The following is a 19,764-nucleotide window of genomic DNA, read 5'->3' on the forward strand; positions in this document are numbered from 1 at the left end:
ATTAAATAGGAAATTTAATGAGGATTCCAAAAATATGTTTAAACCAGTCATTTTCTTACTGCAAGTGGGTTTTACAGGCTATTTTGTCCCTAGCTGTTTTTTCAAACTGTGTTTCTGGCAGTTCAAACTTTGACACCGTTTTTCTCCCTGACTGTACTAAATTTTGTACTGTTTTTCAGGTTATTGAATAGGAAATTTAATAAAGATTCCAAAAATGTCTTTAAAACAGTAATTTTCTTACTCCAAGTGGGTTTTACAGGCCATTTTGTCCCTGATTGTTCTTTCAAACTGTGTTTCTGGCAGTTCAAACTTTAACACCGTTTTTCTCCCTGACTGTACTAAATTTTGAACTGTTTTTCCAGGTTATTAAATAGGAAATTTAATGAGGATACCAAAAATGTGTTTAAAACAGGAATTTTCTTAGTCCAAGTGGGTTTTACAGGCCATTTTGTCCCTGACTGTTCTTGCAAACTGTGTTTCTGGAAGTTCAAACTTTGACACCATTTTTCTCCTTGACTGTACTAAATTTTGTACTGTTTTTCAGGTTATTAAATAGGAAATTTAATGAAGATTCCAAAAATGTCTTTAAAACAGTAATTTTCTTACGCCAAGTGGGTTTTACAGGCTATTTTGTCCCTGGCTGTTTTTCCAAACTGTGTTTCTGGCAGTTGAAATTTTGACACCGTTTTTCTCCCTGACTGTACTAAATTTTGTACTGTTTTTCAGGGTATTGAATAGGAAATTTAATGAGGATTCCAAAAATGTGTTTAAAAGAGTAATTTTCTTACTCCAAGTGGGTTTTACAGGCGATTTTGTCCTTGACTGTTTTTCAAACTGTGTTTCTGCCAATTCAAACTTTGACTTGATTTAGTTGTTTGATTGTTCGTTTTCGACACTTTTCATTTCGAAGGCACTGTAACTTGACATTTAATCACGTGACTGCTTCATCAACAAACATATTTGATTCCTTGTGATCAACTGTCAGATGACTCAATTCTCTGATTTATTATAATTTTTTTGCGGATCATATTTACCAACTCTCGCTGCGACTTCGACACCAGCAGAGGCTCCGTTAAAACTTTCCCGGCGTACGATAATCAAACGGTTTTCCCCAGCTCGTCGACCGGGAAACTCCTTTCCGGACGATCCACAACTTTGGCGTCCCTCTCCCATTTCCCCAAAACTTTCGTCTTTGCGTCGAACTCTGGCTAAGCAACTTCCAAACTTTCCGAAGAAGTTGGACTCTCGGGATTCTGTTCAGCCACGTGGAGTTTGTTGCTCGTTCAAGAGAAAAAATAGAGATGACCATGTTTTGATTAGGCCAGGCTATTGTTATGATATTTGATTCAATGAAATGTCAATTAATAACGGATTTATTTATTCTCGACATCAATTATTATACAATCAGGTTTAAACTGAAGTTTATACATTTTATTTACATTTTATGTACATAAAATAATCTGTCTGGACTAGGGTTTGTGATACAGTGACGCATCAAATAATAGTCAAAGTTAATAAGCAAGTCAACAACAAAAAACTAGAACAGTAACTAAAATAAATAATTATAATAGTATTAAAGCCTTTCTTACTATCACATAATATAATCTAGATTGTATTTACAATGTTATGTACTTTGGATGTTGCGGGTTTAGGCCTCATCTTCAAATTTGGTAAAACTCTCAGGTAGTGTAAGTGAAGAATCTCCCTGTAGATCACTATGTTTATGTCATTTCTCCAGTTAGTTTTAATTTGACAGTCATACAAATAAGAATTTGTGTTACAAAATCACGCACTTCTGAAAATTTTACCACGGCCTCCACATACTTTCTACCGGTTCATTATTTTTACTATAATCTAAAGGTTTCTCCAGCTTAACTTTGGGAGGATCTTCACCCTCAGGACTGCCTTCATTGGAAGGACCTGGACTTGGAGTCCTCTCCCCTGCCTGTCTCAAATTTACCCCCAAAGCGTTGGCAAGTTGCACGTAGTGCTCAGGAAGTAAAAGGACAAAGTTTCCGTCGTAATTCTTGATGGCCTTAGGGTCTTCACTTTTCACTTCCACTCTTGGCGGGTTGCTGCTGTTGTTGCTGTTATTGTTGACTTCCTCCAAAGTGGAGGAGTCGGGATGTTGTAGTCTCTCCTCGTTCGTCGGATTGGCGGTAGCAGTCAGGGCTTGTCTTAGGTCCACATCGACTTCGGAAACGCAATTATCCAGGTGCCTGAGCAACCTTTGACGCACTCCAGGATCAATCACGGTCATTGTTTGGGCATCGGGTGTTTCCAGATACCTTTGTACTTCTCTAACGCAGTCCGCGTATCCCGCCTTATATTGATTTATACCTTTAACGTCTAAACTTCGATGCCTCTGGAAATGTCGCACGGTCAGCTCGAGAATATCGGCCTTTTCCAGTTTCGAATGTTTGGTGTTGTCCGCCTTGGCAGAGTCCAAAATTAAGGTTTTTAAGGCCGCCAGGCTTTGATTAATTCGCGCCCTACGTCGTTTCTCCATTAGGGGTTTGTTCGCCCTTCTGATTGGTTCAGCGCCCGCGAGCCGTTTGGCTTTGGCTGTCATTATTGGGTCATGGACGTCAGATGAACTGTCGTCTGCAAAACAAAAGGCAAATTCCCTCAAGTATACAGTTTGACTCTGGGTTATAAAAAAAAGCTGAAACTACTTGATTTTGAAAATTTAATTGAATTTATGGTTTGCTATCAACTGTTTTCAATGTAATATTGACAATTACCCACTAACGGCAATTTACACTTATTGGTTAAATCAAGTTAAGTTTAATTGAAAGTTTAAAGTATGCTATGCAATATCCCCTCAAAATTGTAAGTTCTTTTTTAAATACATTTTTTGCCTGAGAGACTAAATAATATTGAAAATTTTAATGTGCTGGACGAGTAGGTGAGTGTGTACCACTGTGATATCAATTAAAGACATAGAGATAACGAATTTGGCTATGGTGTGGTTAGAGATAACAATGATATTTGAGAGAGAGGTTTATTAAAATTTGTCAAACTTACCCTTACTAGTTATCACTTCCGTAATGTTTGCAGATGATACAATTTCCAACAAACTTTCGCTCAAAATTCGTTAAGTGGACGATAATTAAAAGTTTATGTCGCGACCGTGTTGTTATTGTTTTGGTAGGGTTTTTCCTCCTTTTTGGCCAGATACCGAAATTAGAATCGCGCGCGATGTTTTGGCGTGAGTTCGTATATCTAAATTGGACGTGGCGCGGATTTCGTCCTTTCGAAAGCGTCACTTTCTGGGCAATGAGGCGTCGAGTGAGCGTCGTCGACGTTGGGACGTCCGGGAGGGGGTGCGCGGCCGGGGGCGGCCTTTGGTCGCGTGCCGACACCGCTGCACGGTGGGGGGAAAACCCACGGGGAAATATCTAACCGTGAACCCTGCGACCGTCAAAATGTTGCGGAAAATGTCAAAACTCTACAAAACAGTCAGATTAGAGAAATAAGATAACAGATAAACGGAACGTCAATTACTTTACCTACAAACATCAAACCCAACTAACAACGAAGAAATTTTTGATAAAGGTATTGTTTTTTTTTTGCCGGAAGTTAACAACATTTTGATGATTTCTGGAATATTGGGGGGTCGTCGAGGGCAAAGAGGGGAGGGACCGGTGCTTGTTAGGCACGAGACGCGTCAGACACGCGCCGCAGCCGCCGCCGTGTCCACGCCACCGCCGCAGCCGCGACGCGACGCCAACGCTGATATGGGATACGTTTGTTACACCCTAAATTCTTCACAAACTATAGAAAAATAGATCTCTACTTTACCTACTATCATTAAATTTACAAAAAGTGAACACCAACAGCATGACCATTCACAAACAGGCAGTCAGCTTGCTGCTTTTTCTTGACCAATTACAAAGTCTACATCGTGCTGTTAACTATCACCAGTTTATTAATAATCCACGAATGGACAAACACCCATTTCATTATTTTATAGTCAAATTAGTAAATACTACAACTGTGGTGCAACAAATTGCCGCCCCCGGAATTGGGTGGCGGTGGGCGATCCGGCTGCTGCCTCCTCTGGCCGGCTTTATTACTGCTCATTTACCGGCCAACCTGTTCTGCCCTCGCTTTACCCCTCCGCGCCCCCACCAATGGGATAGGGTGAGGCAATAAGTGTGGGTGGACGGGAAACGGCGGCAGATTAGTAGTTTAGAAAAACGCTTAACGACCTTTTGGGGGCGACGAGGGGGTAACGGGGGCGGCTCTAATTTGAGGGGCACGCTACTCTATATCACACGAAAACATGACAATTTTTTTTTTGGTAATGTATGTACGTTGTTTTTTAGTAAATGTTACTAGGTTGGAAATACAAAGAGGAAATTTCCACTATTTTGTAACTTTCAATAACTTTATATATAATTAAGAGAGTCATGTGACAACTGTCAAATTTTCTTCTGATTGGTACAATATCATAAGCTGCTAAAACTTTCCACTGATACCGAAAACTGATAAAAGTGCTTCTGCAGACTTTATTTTGAAAAAAATAAGAGTTAACTGTTTTAATGATGTCATTAGTGACAGGTGATCACTGTCAAACTAACTATCATAAATCTTAAGCTACATTTACATTCACTTCAAAGTCAACTTTATTATGAAATTGGCAAGATTGTCATATAGTGACATAAAAATAATTCCAATTTTACTTCAAAGTGCACTTCGACTTTGAAGCTGCTTGGCAGAAGCAAAGAAAATGACCAATTTATGGGTTAGATCACCGCCCTCTGTACAAGAAAGCCTAGAATGTCACTTTTAATGGCGGCGTTAGCGGTTCTCGTTTTGTACACAAACCTATGCAGATGCAGTAGAAAATATGTTTTTTTTTTTATTTTTTCGTGTAGTTGATTAGAAGTTGTGAGTGAAAAATCAAAGAACGCTTCATTCCTGATCCAGATATGTATAGATATGGCTTTTTATACCCAATAAAGTCCAGCCAAAGCAAGTTTGGTTAGAACCCTTTGTCCTGGAAAGTACAACATACTAATGTAAAAACTGCTCAATCAAAGAAAATTTGGAAATCCCTGAAGCTAGGTAAGCAAAACTGGTAAATGGGTTTTATATTATAACCAAGACCTTTCTTTTAAAATGTAAATGTGCCAATGGAACTTCTAAAAGCTGTCCTGTTTCTTCAGAGTAAACCTTTGTTGCTCTCAAAATGCAGGTGGCCTCAAAATGTATGTAAGAGGCAATAAGTTTACTGAATGAGAAACATATTGTACTTACCACTGAGTATTGTGTTGGAGTAAAATCATTCCAGTTCAAAGCTTTCAACCACTGTTGGGTTCGAGCAGGGTCTTTTGGAAAGTAAAAGACTGACACTTTTGGGCCTTTCACCAAATTGCTTTTACAATTTGGCAAACAACAAGTGGACGGCATATTGTAGAGGCAATAGAATTTAAGTTAAAAAACCAACAACAAATTATAGAACAATGAAGGAACAATAAAAATAGTGATAACACAATAAAATGAACACAAACTACACTTTCACTAGAACAATAAACATATAAACAACAATATATAATAGCAAACAAAAATTACTTTGGCAAGTAATCCCAAGTCTTGACTTTAAACCTTAAAAATTAATTTAATCATCGAAAAACTCAATTTCCACAATACAAACAAATGCAAACTGTCAACCACTATTTCGGCCATATTGGAATTTTTGGCATGCACCTTCTTGGCTTTCTTGTACAGAGGGCGGTGGTTAGATCGATGTTTTGTTTACTACATTTTGAATTTTTCCAAGTTTTTTGTCTTAAACTTAAGATTTGTATTAGATTAACTAGATATTACGTATACGACGACAATCACACTTTAAATGCTGATGTATTTACATGTATCTAACCTAAAATGCTGTAGAAACACGTCTGGTTTCAAAAACTGTGTTATAAACAGTAATTCTTTCATATTTTAAGCAAATTTTGACAGTTTTGACATTGATAACAGATACCACGCGATTTTAGAGGATAATTTAGCTAGACAGTGATCTAACCTGTCAAAAACGCACATTATAAATGCATTAAATTCCGTTCAAACATCTAAAACATCAAAAATAAAATAAGAAAACGTAATGAACAATTTCCGTTTGTTAGTTCATTTTTATTGTTTGGTCAAAGCCAGTTGACAGTTCTGTCATTAATGTCAATGTATTGTATTTATGTTATTATGTAGCAAATAGGATATGTATCGGCTATCAAATTTTACTTTGAAAATAAAGGTCTTCAGGATTTTTTGGTTTGGTTTACATCTTCTATATGTAAGCCATTTTGGTTTTCTCTCCTTAGAGCAAGTGTCACGTGCCATGATCTATAAATGTAAATAATGCTATTTTCTGGTGGGTCAAAACTCCAGGAACGAAAACGTACGTCTCCCAGTATGCTTCCATATTTTATTACGAAGTCCCTGTGAGATTCCCCGACTCCTCTAAATCTATCTTTAAACCCTCTTTCGGCGCTGCAGGTAGGGTATAATAAATATTCAGTTACAGGTTTAATCCTCCTTTTACGTCGGGGATATATTTCGTTTTTATTTCTTTCCGGGGACAATTTACACTCACTTTTCTTCCCGATATTTATATAAGTACGGTCAGGGATACGGTCATTTGCTGGAGGATTGAAGCAAATTCTTGATATTGGAGCTAAAAAATGGCAGTTTAACACCTTCTTAACAAGTCTAATAAAACTGAAAACTCTAAATTTTTGATGAGAGAATATTAAGAATGTACAGAAGGACACTTTAGTTAAAGAAAAATAATATAAAAAAAGATCTGTTTTGGTCATCATGTAGTGCACGTCTCCTTCAGAGTATCCGTCGCCGCCCTTATTTTTCTTTGCCGTATTTTCCTCACCTCCAACCCCATAAATTACGATCTCTCATCACACAACTACACACACTTACCCTCGTTCAAAACGCGAGGCGGCGGCGTGTCATAAAATCCCGCCGCCGTTTTACTTGCTCGCCATAAAAGTGAAGAGTTTTTCCAACGTTCTCCCCTTTTTCCATTGCAAATCAGACTGATTTATCTCATTTAAAGTATGTATCAACATTTTGAAATTTCTACAATTTCAACTTCAAAAGTATTCTAAATGGGTTTTTGTGATATGTTCCCGAATGGAACCAAGTTGACTTTCGATTTTCCAACTGAAATTTTCTCGCTGCGAAGACTCTCGAACCTGGCATCGCCCATTCTGGGGCATGCAGCGTTGGCCCCGGGCTTTATGTGGTCGCCACGGTTTTATGTCCGTCCGGTTCCATGCCGCTCTGAAATGTTCAACCGGACCTGGAGTTAGCACACAAGTGTCCACCCTCCACTGCGCCATAAATTTCCTGCAATCCTCAGCTCGAAAACTCCGGAAGGAGATTGAATCAAGCTCGTCCTTCACGTATAGATCGACTAATCCTGATCAAGCAATATGCCAGATATCCTGAAGGGTTGAATTTCCTACACCCCTGCACGTAGTACAGCCGGAGGGCACAAAGGGCCGCTTCGCACTCGTAAATATTAAAGAAATAATAAGCACCTGACGACGCGAGGCTGAACGTAACCGGCGGCTCGTGTTCTGTTCCCCCAATTCCCACGGGAGCCCCGGGGGGTTGACAGAGGAAGGAAAATAATTCAGCCCCAGGGATATTACGACGTCGAGTGTGTGCGGTTTGCGTTATACTCGGTTTGATTGTCTAATCGATGGTGGTCACACTTTCAAGGAGTAAACTCATGAAATAGCAAATTAGTTAAGTTCAGTGCAAAAACTAGTGTCTTGCCATGCTATTTCGTTTATTAGTTAGAGCAGGATAGAAATACACTACTTTTGTACCAAACTTGCCCATCAACTCTATTAGTCAGGTTAGGTTACTCTATTTTAAGGGTTGTTAGGAAAAGGTGGCTTATATGTTGACAGTGATCATTGATTTTGTGTTTCATCATCTTTTTTAGTTGAAACATGTTGAATAATATTATAACTAGTCATCTAACTATCTGTTTTTCAACAGAAGTCGAAATAAGAGCTTCTTTTGTTTCTTATTAGCAAACTTTTCAAGGTTTACTTAAAAAATGAATTCAAAATCAATTTCATCATCAAAAACTAACTCAAACCGTTTTCGAGATATTCACAAAAAAGCCGAAAAAAAGAATAATCTGCTTTGGCGCCCTCCAGCGGCCAAACGGTGCCCATTGCCCAGTCAATGTCACGTGATAGCCTCATTCATTAGCTATCTACGATCATCTGACATATCTATACGGAATGTTTCAAATAACTGAGTTCTTCCCGATTTTTTGGAAAAGTGCACTAAAATTTTGTCCAAATGTAGGTTTTTCCTAGCCTACTATACTGCCTGGAGCCATAATAGATTTAAACCTTTCAAGCCAGCCATTTCAACTAATTTTTAAATGGAGAACAGAAATTCGGTGTTCGTTTTACTATAACTGTCGGCATTTTGTCACTAACGTTGAAATTAGGATATTTTTGACAGTTTTCAAGACAGAAAATTGTCATTGTGACAACGGACACTTTATCATGTGATTCAACGTCACGTGATAGCCCCATTTAGTAGCTATTTACGATCATTAAGATGTGGTTATACAGAATGTTTCAAATAATCGAGTTGTACGTACACGATTTTTTTGAAAAATGCTCCAAAAACAAATTTTTTGCTAAAAAAGTGCCTTAACAATGTCTTTATTTCAAAACTGCAATAGACGTGGCTTACAAATAAAAGTCAATTTTTAAAATGAAGTTTTGTACATTTTCTAGTTTTTTGAGTAAAACAAAACACGCACACCTCAGTTGTCAATTCTTTAACAGTTGCCAGAAAATGAATTATAACGAATTTTAAGTCTACATATGCAGCATTTGCGTAAATTTCAGCAAAATGAGTAGTTTGTGATTTACGCAAATACTGCACATGTGGACTTGGAAAGATTATGAAAAACAGTTCAAAACTGTGTTAGTTACCATTTAACAAAAGTTCCTATCCCAATTGCTCCATGGAGGTTCAAAAGGAATACTGCCTTTACTGTTACAATAAATATTATCATTTTCTTGGTTGTTATTCCATGTGGTTCGCCCCCACAAAATCTCCCCCAAAAACCGAACCAAGAAGAGCGGGAGAAATCATGCATTCCATAAGTGCACGCGAGTGTCGGTAAATATGCGCCATTAGAATGGCAAAGAGCGAACATCGCAGACTGAAACCGACGATGTCACGCTCTTAAATCTGACATCAAAACGGTTTGTTCGTTTTCTGGAACAACAAAGAGATGGGAGAGAGAACTCCCCGAACTGGGGATTTGCCAATAACAGAGACACAGTGACGAAGGAGAAGGAGGTGGGTCGGGAAAAACAAAAGCCAGGAGAAAGCAGAAAGGAATAATATGGAATGTAATTTTTTCAGTCTGCAACAAAGCAGTTATTAAAAATATTCCGCTTAACTTTCAGGGGGGGGTGGAAAATATAAATTGAGTTCTTTATTTCCCCCCACCCTAGTATTGTGTTTACACGTCTTTCTAATCCGGAAAGATAAGCGGTAGTTATCCCTTCGCCCTTCGTCTAGGTCGGCAGCAGTTTTCACTTAATTACCCCCGGGGTTTCAAAAGCGTCCACCGTACTTCCCTTATGCAGGAGATCCGCCCTTTATCACGCTCGTCGTTTGTTTGCCGGCGCCCTTCTCGAATATCTCTCCGGCCTATAGTCTGTGTGGCATACCGTATATTAATAGCCCAGACATTTTACAGGTGGATCTAGAGTTGTTACAGCTGAACACGTTCCTTAAAATTATAATAATTTATACACGTGCAGTAAGAAAATGTGTTGGAATCTTGCAATAATTACAATTTTGAATAGTTGGTTTGTTATATAGTCAAATATTGTACTGGCGCAGTCAGTGTGGGATGACTAAGTTACTCATCACTTCCACTTCTATTGAAGCGTTTTTTTAACTTTGGTCTTATAATCTCTTGCTGCCATTAAACCGGTTTGAATTAAACGAATTTGTTCCCGTTTTTTCCTCGGATCCTGGATCTAAATACGGCTCTTTGAGCTAGCCAGCCGTCATTTGGCATCGGTGGCATATCCCGATTTAAATTCGTCTCGTCAGCCTGAGGCCCAACGGACGCGCCGATCTGGGACACGCTTTCCACAGAAATTACGATCAACGAGATTGCATTGTTAGATTTCTGGATCGCAATCATCCAGAATTACCAAACTGACCTCCAGTAAGGTCACATGAAAGTTCCAGTTTAAAAATTCAAAAACGACAGACAGAGAATTTGGTTTGTAATTTGTCATTTTCGCGTCCAAGTCACGTATCAGCCTTACTACCTTCAAACCGAAAGGCAAAAAGGAGAAAACAACGTTTGGGAACGGGAGTTTCCATAAAGCAAAACCTCGTTGCCCGGTAACGTCGTTTTGCCGGAAACCGATACGAAAAGCGGAAAATTTATGCCCGGGCGCCCTTTTTACGGGCAACGCGGTGACGAGAGACGTAGATTGTCACTCCCTAGAGACGTGAAATTCCGTGAAACTGGCAAGTCGAGGAGGAATTATGAAAAAGGTTAAAAGTCGGAATTTACGACAATCGGAAAGTGAAGAGTCCGGAACGATTGTTAAGGCGTCCCAAGGTTTTAACGATTCCAGGATTATGATCTTTAGGAATCTTATACAGGGTGATGGTATATTAGAAGTATCTAGAGAACGACTCAATATTTTTCGCTGAAATTTGGAGTGTAGCCTATGTTGAATTCAAAATCTCCTTCCAAAATATTTTCGACTTTGAGGTGTTGCCTGATCAGTCGGAAAGAACACTTTTGATTTTCAAATGGAACATCCTGTTTCTAATCTCACTTTTGAATTCCTCTTACGAAGACTACTAATTAATATTAATACTTTCCTATACCTATCTTGTACCGTTTCTTAGATATTTCATAAAAATGTCATGTGGATGTGTCAGCAAAACGGTAGTCTGAACATTAAATTCTCTGAAAGGTTTCCTGATGTGACCTTTTATCCTCAGTAAGACAATGATGAAAAGCCCATGGACAGAAAATGAAAAAAACCTACAGAGTGATAAATATTTAGCTTTTAGTCGGACAGATAGAAAAAGCCAAAAGTTTGCTTTATTTAAATGGATCCATCGGTGTTTTATGGTTTGTAATAAAAGAACATTAAATTTAGAACAAGTCCATGTACTTATATATTTCCTATACCTAACATCTTATTAACAGTTTCCTTAAAGGGCGCAAGTTAGGTATAGGAAAGTATACATGTTTGCTGTTTGATCGCCTCTTCAGTGGATGGTGCACAAGTTTTAAGATCTTTTTTTCCCCCTAGGGTCTCACCCAGCCCTAAATGGGTCTAGTTTAAGTTTTTTGTTTAATTTTAATTTAATGTACTATAGTTAGTTTTTTCTCCATAATGAGCTTTGTAACTAATTCGTTATAACATGGGTCTCTCTGTCTCTCCCCTTGTAAAAAGACAGTAGTCGCATTGATCGACCGATTTGAGCTCCTGAAGATGGTCATTTATGTGACCGAAACTTGTTGAGCAGACCCTACCATCTAAGGTCATAATAAAGTATTGTGGAGAAGACTGTTTGTCATTTCCTTCCTTTCGTACTCTTGCGACTCCACTGAAAGAATATGGACTACTACTTCTTTCTGAAGTATACATGGATTTGTTCCAAATGTAATGTTTTTAAAAAAACGAACTTTTTGCAGATTTTTTATCTGTCCGACTTAATGGTAAAAATTGACCATCCTGTAGGTTTTAACTAACTTTAACTAACTGAGAACAAAAGGTCACATCAGCAAACCTTTAAGGACGAAAAATATTTAGCGGTTCTCTAGATACTTCTTACATACCATCAGCGTGAATGACCCTGTATTTTTTTGGAAAACTAACCTTTGTTGATATTTTGTCTCATGCTTTATAATTAATCTAGTGGTTTTCGTTCTATCTTGCTGTTTTTCCTTTAGGATCGGAAAAACCCAGACATTTCTCGACCGTTTCTCGCCATCAAAACAGGCCATCCGATCCATTATGAAACGATTTTTTGTGGCTGCCCTTCGAAACCCATCGGTCCCCCGGCCGATACGACCCTGAAAGGGTCTTTTTAACGGCCCGTCGGCAAACCCTTCGAGCACAAGGGACTAATCAATTTCATGACCCCGCATCACTCGTTAGCGATCCGACAATCTCGGCAGCAGTGGCTCGGGCCCTTTTTTACACGTTCTCGATCAGTCCGGGCGGCCCTTCAACTGGAAAATCGTCGTCTTAATTTATGGATACTTTCAGAGGGAAATGTAGTATGGGGAGCCCCCACCAGATCCGTGACGAAATGTTAATGGGGCTCATATACGATCTTTGGCAGTTACAAATCTCTTCAATTCTAAAGTTTGATTTTTAGTAGAAAAAAAATAGAAAAGTTATATTACACTTTGTCAAGGGAAATCAATGACAGTGGTAAGTCTACATGTGTCTCACCACCGCCCTCTGTACAAGAAAGCCAAGAAGGTGCATGCCAAAAATTCCAATATGGCCGAAATAGTGGTTGACAGTTTGCGTTTGTTTGTATTGTGGAAATTGAGTTTTTCGATGATTAAATTAATTTTTAAGGTTTAAAGTCAAGACTTGAGATTACTTGCCAAAGTAATTTTGGTTTGCTATTATATATTGTTGTTTATATGTTTATTGTTCTAGTGAAAGTGTAGTTTGTGTTCATTTTATTGTGTTATCACTATTGTTATTGTTCCTTCATTGTTCTATAATTTGTTGTTGGTTTTTTAACTTAAATTCTATTGCCTCTACAATATGCCGTCCACTTGTTGTTTGCCAAATTGTAAAAGCAATTTGGTGAAAGGCCCAAAAGTGTCAGTCTTTTACTTTCCAAAAGACCCTGCTCGAACCCAACAGTGGTTGAAAGCTTTGAACAGGAATGATTTTACTCCAACACAATACTCAGTGGTAAGTACAATATGCTTTCTCATTCAGTAAACTTATTGCCTCTTACATACATAGGTATGTGAGTTACATTTTGAGGCCGCCTGCATTTTGAGAGCAACAAAGGTTTACTCTGAAGAAACAGGACAGCTTTTAGAAGTTCCATTGGCACATTTACATTTTAAAAGAAAGGTCTTGGTAATAATATAAAACCCATTGACCAGTTTTGCTTACCTAGCTTCAAGGATTTCCAAATTTTCTTTGATTGAGCAGTTTTCACATTAGTTTGTTGTACTTTCCAGGACAAAGGGTTCTAACCAAACTTGCTTTGGCTGGACTTTATTGGGTATAAAAAGGCATAATTATACATATCTGGATCAGGAATGAAGCGTTCTTTGATTTTTCACTCACAACTTCTAATCAACTACACGAAAAAATTTAAAAAAACATATTTTCTACTGCATCTGCATAGGTTAGTGTACAAAACGAAAACCGCTCACGCCGCCATTAAAAGTGACATTCTAGGCTTTCTTGTACAGAGGGCGGTGGTCTCACGCAATCGTACTTTGCGGTTAGAACACGAAAGAATACAGGGTGTCCATAAAATGTGCGGAAAAAATGCTACCACAATGTTTTTGAGGCTTAAATATGACGATCTAACTCAACTTACCTTAGTCCATGTTGGAGATACAGTTCCGCTAAGAAGCACTTTTCAACCAAAGAATTGGTTTGCCTTTGGTAGGAAACATGTTGCCTATTGTCTCTTATCTAATTTCATTTTGTAATAAAAATTGCATCCAATTTTCAGGGTAAAATATAAACTAATTTCTTATAATAATTGTTTACTTACTTCTTTTGAGTCAAAGTGTTTTGTTGGCTTCTTAAACAAATATGTATTTGATGTGGCCTGAGATATGGCAACGTTCAACAACCTGAATGAACAACCAATGAAACTCTCTTTAACTTTGGTAGGAAAAGTCCATCTCTCTCTTTTCAACTGTCTCTTGTTAAATAGCTATTCTTTGTCTCAACCATAGTTTTATATGACACTTTGGCGTTTATTTTCTATGTACCACCCTTTAAGCATCCTACGATTAATTTGAACCACCCTGTATAGGTACCAATTGATAAACATTTTTCGAATTAAACTTGATAGTAAATATAAAAACTAACTTAATAAATAATTACAAGATCAGGAGGTTAAAAACGTAAACAGAATGTTCTGTTATGATAAACAGGGTGTACATCAGTGGATGGTATCTTAGATGTTTATGGAGATCTGGATCTAATGAATAACGCTCTATCGATTTAAAATGTTTTGATCATTGCCACGTTACCATTCTGGCTAAAACATTGGAATTGGTAAGAAAAAGTTTAGAGGTCCCATTTGGTTGCAAGGATTGTTCCAGCGTTGTTTGTTGAGATAAAGTAATGTCTACTTATCACCAATTTTGAACAATTTTAGTTTTCTTTTTTAGTAAATTTGAATTTGTGACAAAGTAAGAAAACGATGGGCTGTTAAAAAGGAAATTTCTGGGTGGAATATAATCCGGTAGTATAATATTCGTTCGGGGAAAGATTTTTCTACCCTTTACCTCCTGACGAAGGGGGCGGAAAATCGGTCTCAAACCACCGCTGAACCCTTGGGGTTGGCATCGTGCCCCGATCCGATCGGTCCGAGTGACGCCAACCGCCCTCCGCCGCCGCCACCGCAACGCTTCATGCTCGTCACGTTCACGCTCAACGCCGCCTGATGCCAGGCCGCCGCCGCTTCGCCTGCTGCTTCTGGATAATGTTTTATCGGTTGTCAGTCAATTCGACTCATGTTTCATCCCTTATAAACATCCTAAAGACAAAAAAGGGTTGTTTAGTATCACTAAACTGATTCAACTGGCAAACTAAACTGATCAAGTACGAAAACCCCAAAGAATGTCGCTTGAATCAATCCTAACAAAATCACAAAATTATAAGAGTTAAAAGAATCTGGACAAGTTGACGTTCAGGGTGCGTATTCTTGAAACAAGGGAAGTGAGTTATCAAGAGAAAAATTGTCAGTTTCTTCTGTCACATCCTATCAACACTTCTCTTGAGAATTCCGTTCCCTGATTTCAAGAATTAAGGCCCAGAAGGAGAACTTTTACAATAACTTTCAAGCAGCTGTAAAACATTTATTAAAGACTAAAATATTGGTTGCACTTTGCATTAATAATGAACAATACTACATTTTTCCTAACTCTGCGGTTGTACACCAGAAAACCGAGTCGGATTGACATACGCCCTTTCTAGGTTTATCTCTGCCGAGCTTTCCCGCATATTCCCTATTCTCTGCCCGAAGTTGTAGTACTTGAGCGGCAGCGTCCTTATCTAACCCGAGGGATGACAGCCAGCCGGAACAGACGGGCTATACTCAAAGGACCCAACGCGTTTGGGGGAACGCCGGGGGAGCATTATGGGGGTTGAGGGGGGCCGAGCAAAACGGGCGGAGGTGGGCGGAGGCCGGTCATTATAGATAGCGTAATGATTGCCGGTTCGCTATAAAATTTATATGTTAGCTGCGGACGTGGTTATAATGTTATATCGACGGTTTTAATCTTTCCTTGTTTATAGCCTAAGTATACAACAATTTGGATTCTAATAGTCTGATACCCACAAATATATACTATACAGGGTGTCCCACGACGAAAGACATCGATTAATATTGGAAAAAGTATAAATAGGAGAGTTTTGAAAATTAGGCAGGATACTGATGTGGGCATGCCCAATCTAACTAAAATATTTTCAAGATGGTTGCACTTCCTTTTATACCGGAAGTCGATCACAACTTTCTTATTTTAAACAGAACACCCTATGTATTATTACATATTTGGATTCCTCACAAAATTCTGACCAACTTATGTGTACAATGCCCTATGACTATCTCTAGCCGTTTTCGAAATATTTAATGTTTTTCCAAAAAAGTGACAGTTACAACGCTCAACATATTTTTGTACTCTGTCAAAACCGTATTTCATTTTGCAATGAAACTTTGGGTTATTGTAAATAAAGGATCGTTTTATTAAACTGAGGGTGCGTAATGACTCATTTGTATAAAGGGTCGTCAAAAAAAAATCATAAACCTGCCACTAAAAAAAATGAAAAATTTCAAGTTTTTTAAATAGAAACCCACATTTTTTATGACGGAATCATTTTGAGCATTAAAAATTACTATACGTTTCAATTTACTTGCCTATACCTAAATCCAACCCATTTCGTTTTATTTGAGTTTTCAACATTTTTTATTCATAAAACTCCAGATTTCTTGAAAATGTTTCTCTCTAATTACGTGTGGATTTATGTCACACCAGTAGTTTGAATTATGTCTATTGAACATTACATTTTTAGTGAATTTGGCTTCGTCGCTCTAAATAATATTATTCAAAAACCATTCTTCTCCATAGTGACTAGTCAGCAAAAACTCACTAAAAACCCTCTCTCTTCGGAAATTCAACCTCTTTTAAGTGTTGCACTAATTTAAATGAAAAAGGGTGAAATTTATGTTTCTTCAGGATCCTTTGAATTGAGCTTTTGGATATGCCTGATTCTACAGAAACTTGTCTTATTGACGAAGTTGGATTTGAAACAAAATAGCCCAAAATTGCAATTTCTACATTTGTATTATTAAGGATTGGTTTTGTTTTAATAGCTTTTCTCTTCACAGATCCCGTATTCTTAAAATGTTCAATTATTTGCTTGACAGCTTTTGGTGATGGCTTTCGTTTTTCTGGATAAAGAGCGGCAAATACCTTACATGTTCTACTCACAACTTTATCACATTCTCCGTAAATAATAAACAGATTTAAGTAATCTTGGTTTGAATAACGTAACCGCGACGGCATATTTGCAGTTGTCAAAACACTCAAAACTAGTGTTATTAACATGCTCTGCAGGTCTCCAATATCACCGTGTGTCAAAAGCATGACCAACTAGAGTACCAGCTAATCCCAACCATGCAGCCTAATAAAAAAAGGTTAATTCTCAAATAAAACGAAATGGGTTGGATTTAGGTATAGGCAAGTAAATTGAAACGTATAGTAATTTTTAATGCTCAAAATGATTCCGTCATAAAAAATGTGGGTTTCTATTTAAAAAACTTGAAATTTGTTATTTTTTTTAGAGGCAAGTTTTTGATTTTTTTTGACGACCCTGTATACAAATGGGTCATTACGCACCCTCAGTTTAATAAAACGATCCTTTATTTACAATAACCCAAAGTTTTATTGCAAAATGAAATACGGTTTTGACAGAGTACAAAAAATGTTGAGCGTTGCAACTGTCACTTTTTTGGAAAAACATCAAATATTTCAAAAACAGCTGGAGATAGGCATAGGGCATTGTACACAAAAGTTGGTCAGAATTTTGTGAGGAATCCAAATATGTAATAATATATAGGGTGTTCTATTTAAAATCAGAAAGTTGTGATAGACTTCCGGTATAAACGGAAGTGCAACCATCTTGAAAATATTTTAGTTAGATTGGGCATGCCCACATCAGTATCCTACCAAATTTTCAAAACTCTCCTATTTATACTTTTTCCAATATCAATCGATGTCTTTCGTCGTGGGACACCCTGTATATAGGACTAGATATATACCAGGCATATTCTGTGATAATCGGATATACAGTGAGAACCAAAAATGCCGCATAAATTCATTCAAGGAATTTTTTTATCAAAATGCTCGAACATGTCAATTTTTGTTCTTAGTTGTGCTCTGTATATATGGTTGTCATCTTTTAACATGACAACCATGTATACAGAGTCATCAATGTACTTGATAAATGTCACTTTTTATTTTTTTCTTATGGAACCCCCTATTTATGGATACCACTACCTTATAGTTTTGATGTATATTTAATTTTTTTTTAAACGTAGAGAAGCTGATCAAATTCAGATTTTGTCAAAGCTTAAAGTTCTGAAACTGTAAAAAAATTATTAAAAAGTGACTCTGTGACTGAAAATCAGTTGACATTTTAGGATTTTTATGCTAAGTATAGCTGTGCAGCATTTGCTTATAAATCAGCACAGTGTATATGTGATTGGTCAAAAAAAGCAGCTTTCAGCTTGCTGCTTTTTCTTGACCAATCACAAACTACAAACAAGGATGTGATTTATGCAAATACTAGACACATGTGAACTAAGGTTGGAAAATATTTGTATTCTTTTGCTTGGTAGTATTTTTAATTTTTGTCACCATGATTTCCATGGTTTTCATCTTAACCACTTCACCATTAATGAATAAATAAAAAAGTAATAAGAAAATGTTATAGTCCGGTACTGAAAAGTGCCCGGGGCGCGTGGGAGGCCACCTGTCTGTGGCAAATGTCTCGGTTAGCGCCTCGCGGCCGCCACCAGCCCGTTTGATGGATATATCCAGGCGAGGCGAGCGCCGCCGCTAATGGGGGCCAGGGCCGGGCTGGCGCTCCTGCCTTTGGCCCCCCCGTTTTAAACGGTTTAGCGAACTCCCGAATATAATCGGCCGGAAGCGTCGAAAACCGGTTCGCGTGAAATGATGCGACCCGACGCTGTGTCTGACGGGACGCTAATCTGCCGCTGATCTATTAATAGCGCCCCCCTCGACGTTGCAAATTAAAATAAGGCTCACTTTTTGCCCCACGTTTTTTCCATTGTGTCTGTCAGACACCGAGAAGGCATAAAACTTAGATTTTTGCATCCTAAAATTTCACTTATTTACCTACAGAGTGTCCTATAATACTCAAACATTTTCAATTATAAAACATTTAGTCATTTTTAAGTAACCTCTTTCTAGAAAAAAGTACATTTTTGGTTTTAAAATTCCTAGAACAACACAAAGCCACAGGGGTCGTATAAACGTGATGGTGAAACGCGCGTGCCTTTAATATCAGTGATTGACATGCACCCCATCTGTCTCTTTCCACCCTTTCGCCACTTCAATGTCACCCTCTTGCTCCCCTATGCCGATAAAAACACGCGATAAATTCGACGCCACCGGTTTTTCGCTCGGACGGATTGATAATTGGGTCCCCCCTTTTTTTATGCCCTAATTTATCGGCTTTTGTTCGTTTCTTCATCGATTTGGGATGTCTGCGATATCGGAAAACCGTTTCATTAGTTCCGGTTTCCGGGATAACGTTTTAAATCTGACAAGAATGAACTTTGTGTCCTAAAATATGGTTAATCTACAACCAAATCGCGGGACAATATTAAATTAAGAGAAACAGCTGAGTTTTTCCTCTAATGTCAATATATGAACAATTTTGATAACGGGAGAGATGAGGAGGGGAAACAAAACAGAAAATGCAGTCGAATGTAATTCTGACTTTTTTGCAAAAAATGGATATAACGCATTAGAAAAAGAAGCTTTGCAGTAAACAAGAAAAATCACAATCTTCCTGAAACTTAACTTTGTCACATGACAGATTATCCATAATCAGCACACTTGAGGCATTTAATTAGCGGCTTCGTGGCTCGTTTATTCCCTAACATTCATTTGGGAGCGGGGTATAAATTTCCTATCGAAATCTCGTTCCAAACTACTGCGGGAGGGTGGAGAAAGAGACGGGGTTGGGGAGGGCATCCGTCAAAGCTCCCTCAGGACGTGTGCCGTCGTCATTAACCCGAAGCGAGCACGGCGGCCTGCAAAACGACCACCGAGACGGGGGCGCAGTGGAAGAAGGAAAAAAAAAAGGAACGAAAAGCGGACCGCACCAGGCGGATTGGAGTGGAAAATGTACGAGAGCTACGACAGGCACGACCGTGAAATTTCCGCATTTC

The 19,764-nt window shown here is 38.2% G+C and overlaps 1 protein-coding gene and 1 long non-coding RNA gene across 2 annotated transcripts; one reads left to right on the forward strand and one right to left on the reverse strand.

Moving 5' to 3' along the window:
- Positions 1 to 1,361: 1,361 nt before the first annotated feature.
- LOC145733719 (transcription factor HES-4-like) lies at positions 1,362 to 3,692 on the reverse strand. Its single transcript, XM_081986667.1, has 3 exons — positions 3,513 to 3,692; positions 3,028 to 3,451; positions 1,362 to 2,604 (listed from the first exon to the last, which is right to left on the reverse strand). The coding sequence occupies exon 3, from the start codon at positions 2,570 to 2,572 to the stop codon at positions 1,805 to 1,807; it is 768 nt and encodes a 255-aa protein (XP_081842793.1). The 5' UTR covers positions 2,573 to 2,604; positions 3,028 to 3,451; positions 3,513 to 3,692; the 3' UTR covers positions 1,362 to 1,804.
- Positions 3,693 to 12,531: 8,839 nt separating this feature from the next.
- LOC145733674 (uncharacterized) lies at positions 12,532 to 13,329 on the forward strand. The gene is made up of 2 exons (XR_014179255.1): positions 12,532 to 12,998; positions 13,053 to 13,329. It is a non-coding gene; the product is annotated as an uncharacterized LOC145733674 (long non-coding RNA).
- The last annotated feature ends 6,435 nt before the right edge of the window (positions 13,330 to 19,764 follow it).

This window comes from Ips typographus, linkage group LG9 (assembly GCF_016097725.1).
Source record: "Ips typographus isolate SLU linkage group LG9, UJ_Ityp_2.0, whole genome shotgun sequence".
Classification (NCBI taxonomy): Eukaryota; Metazoa; Arthropoda; class Insecta; order Coleoptera; family Curculionidae; genus Ips; species Ips typographus.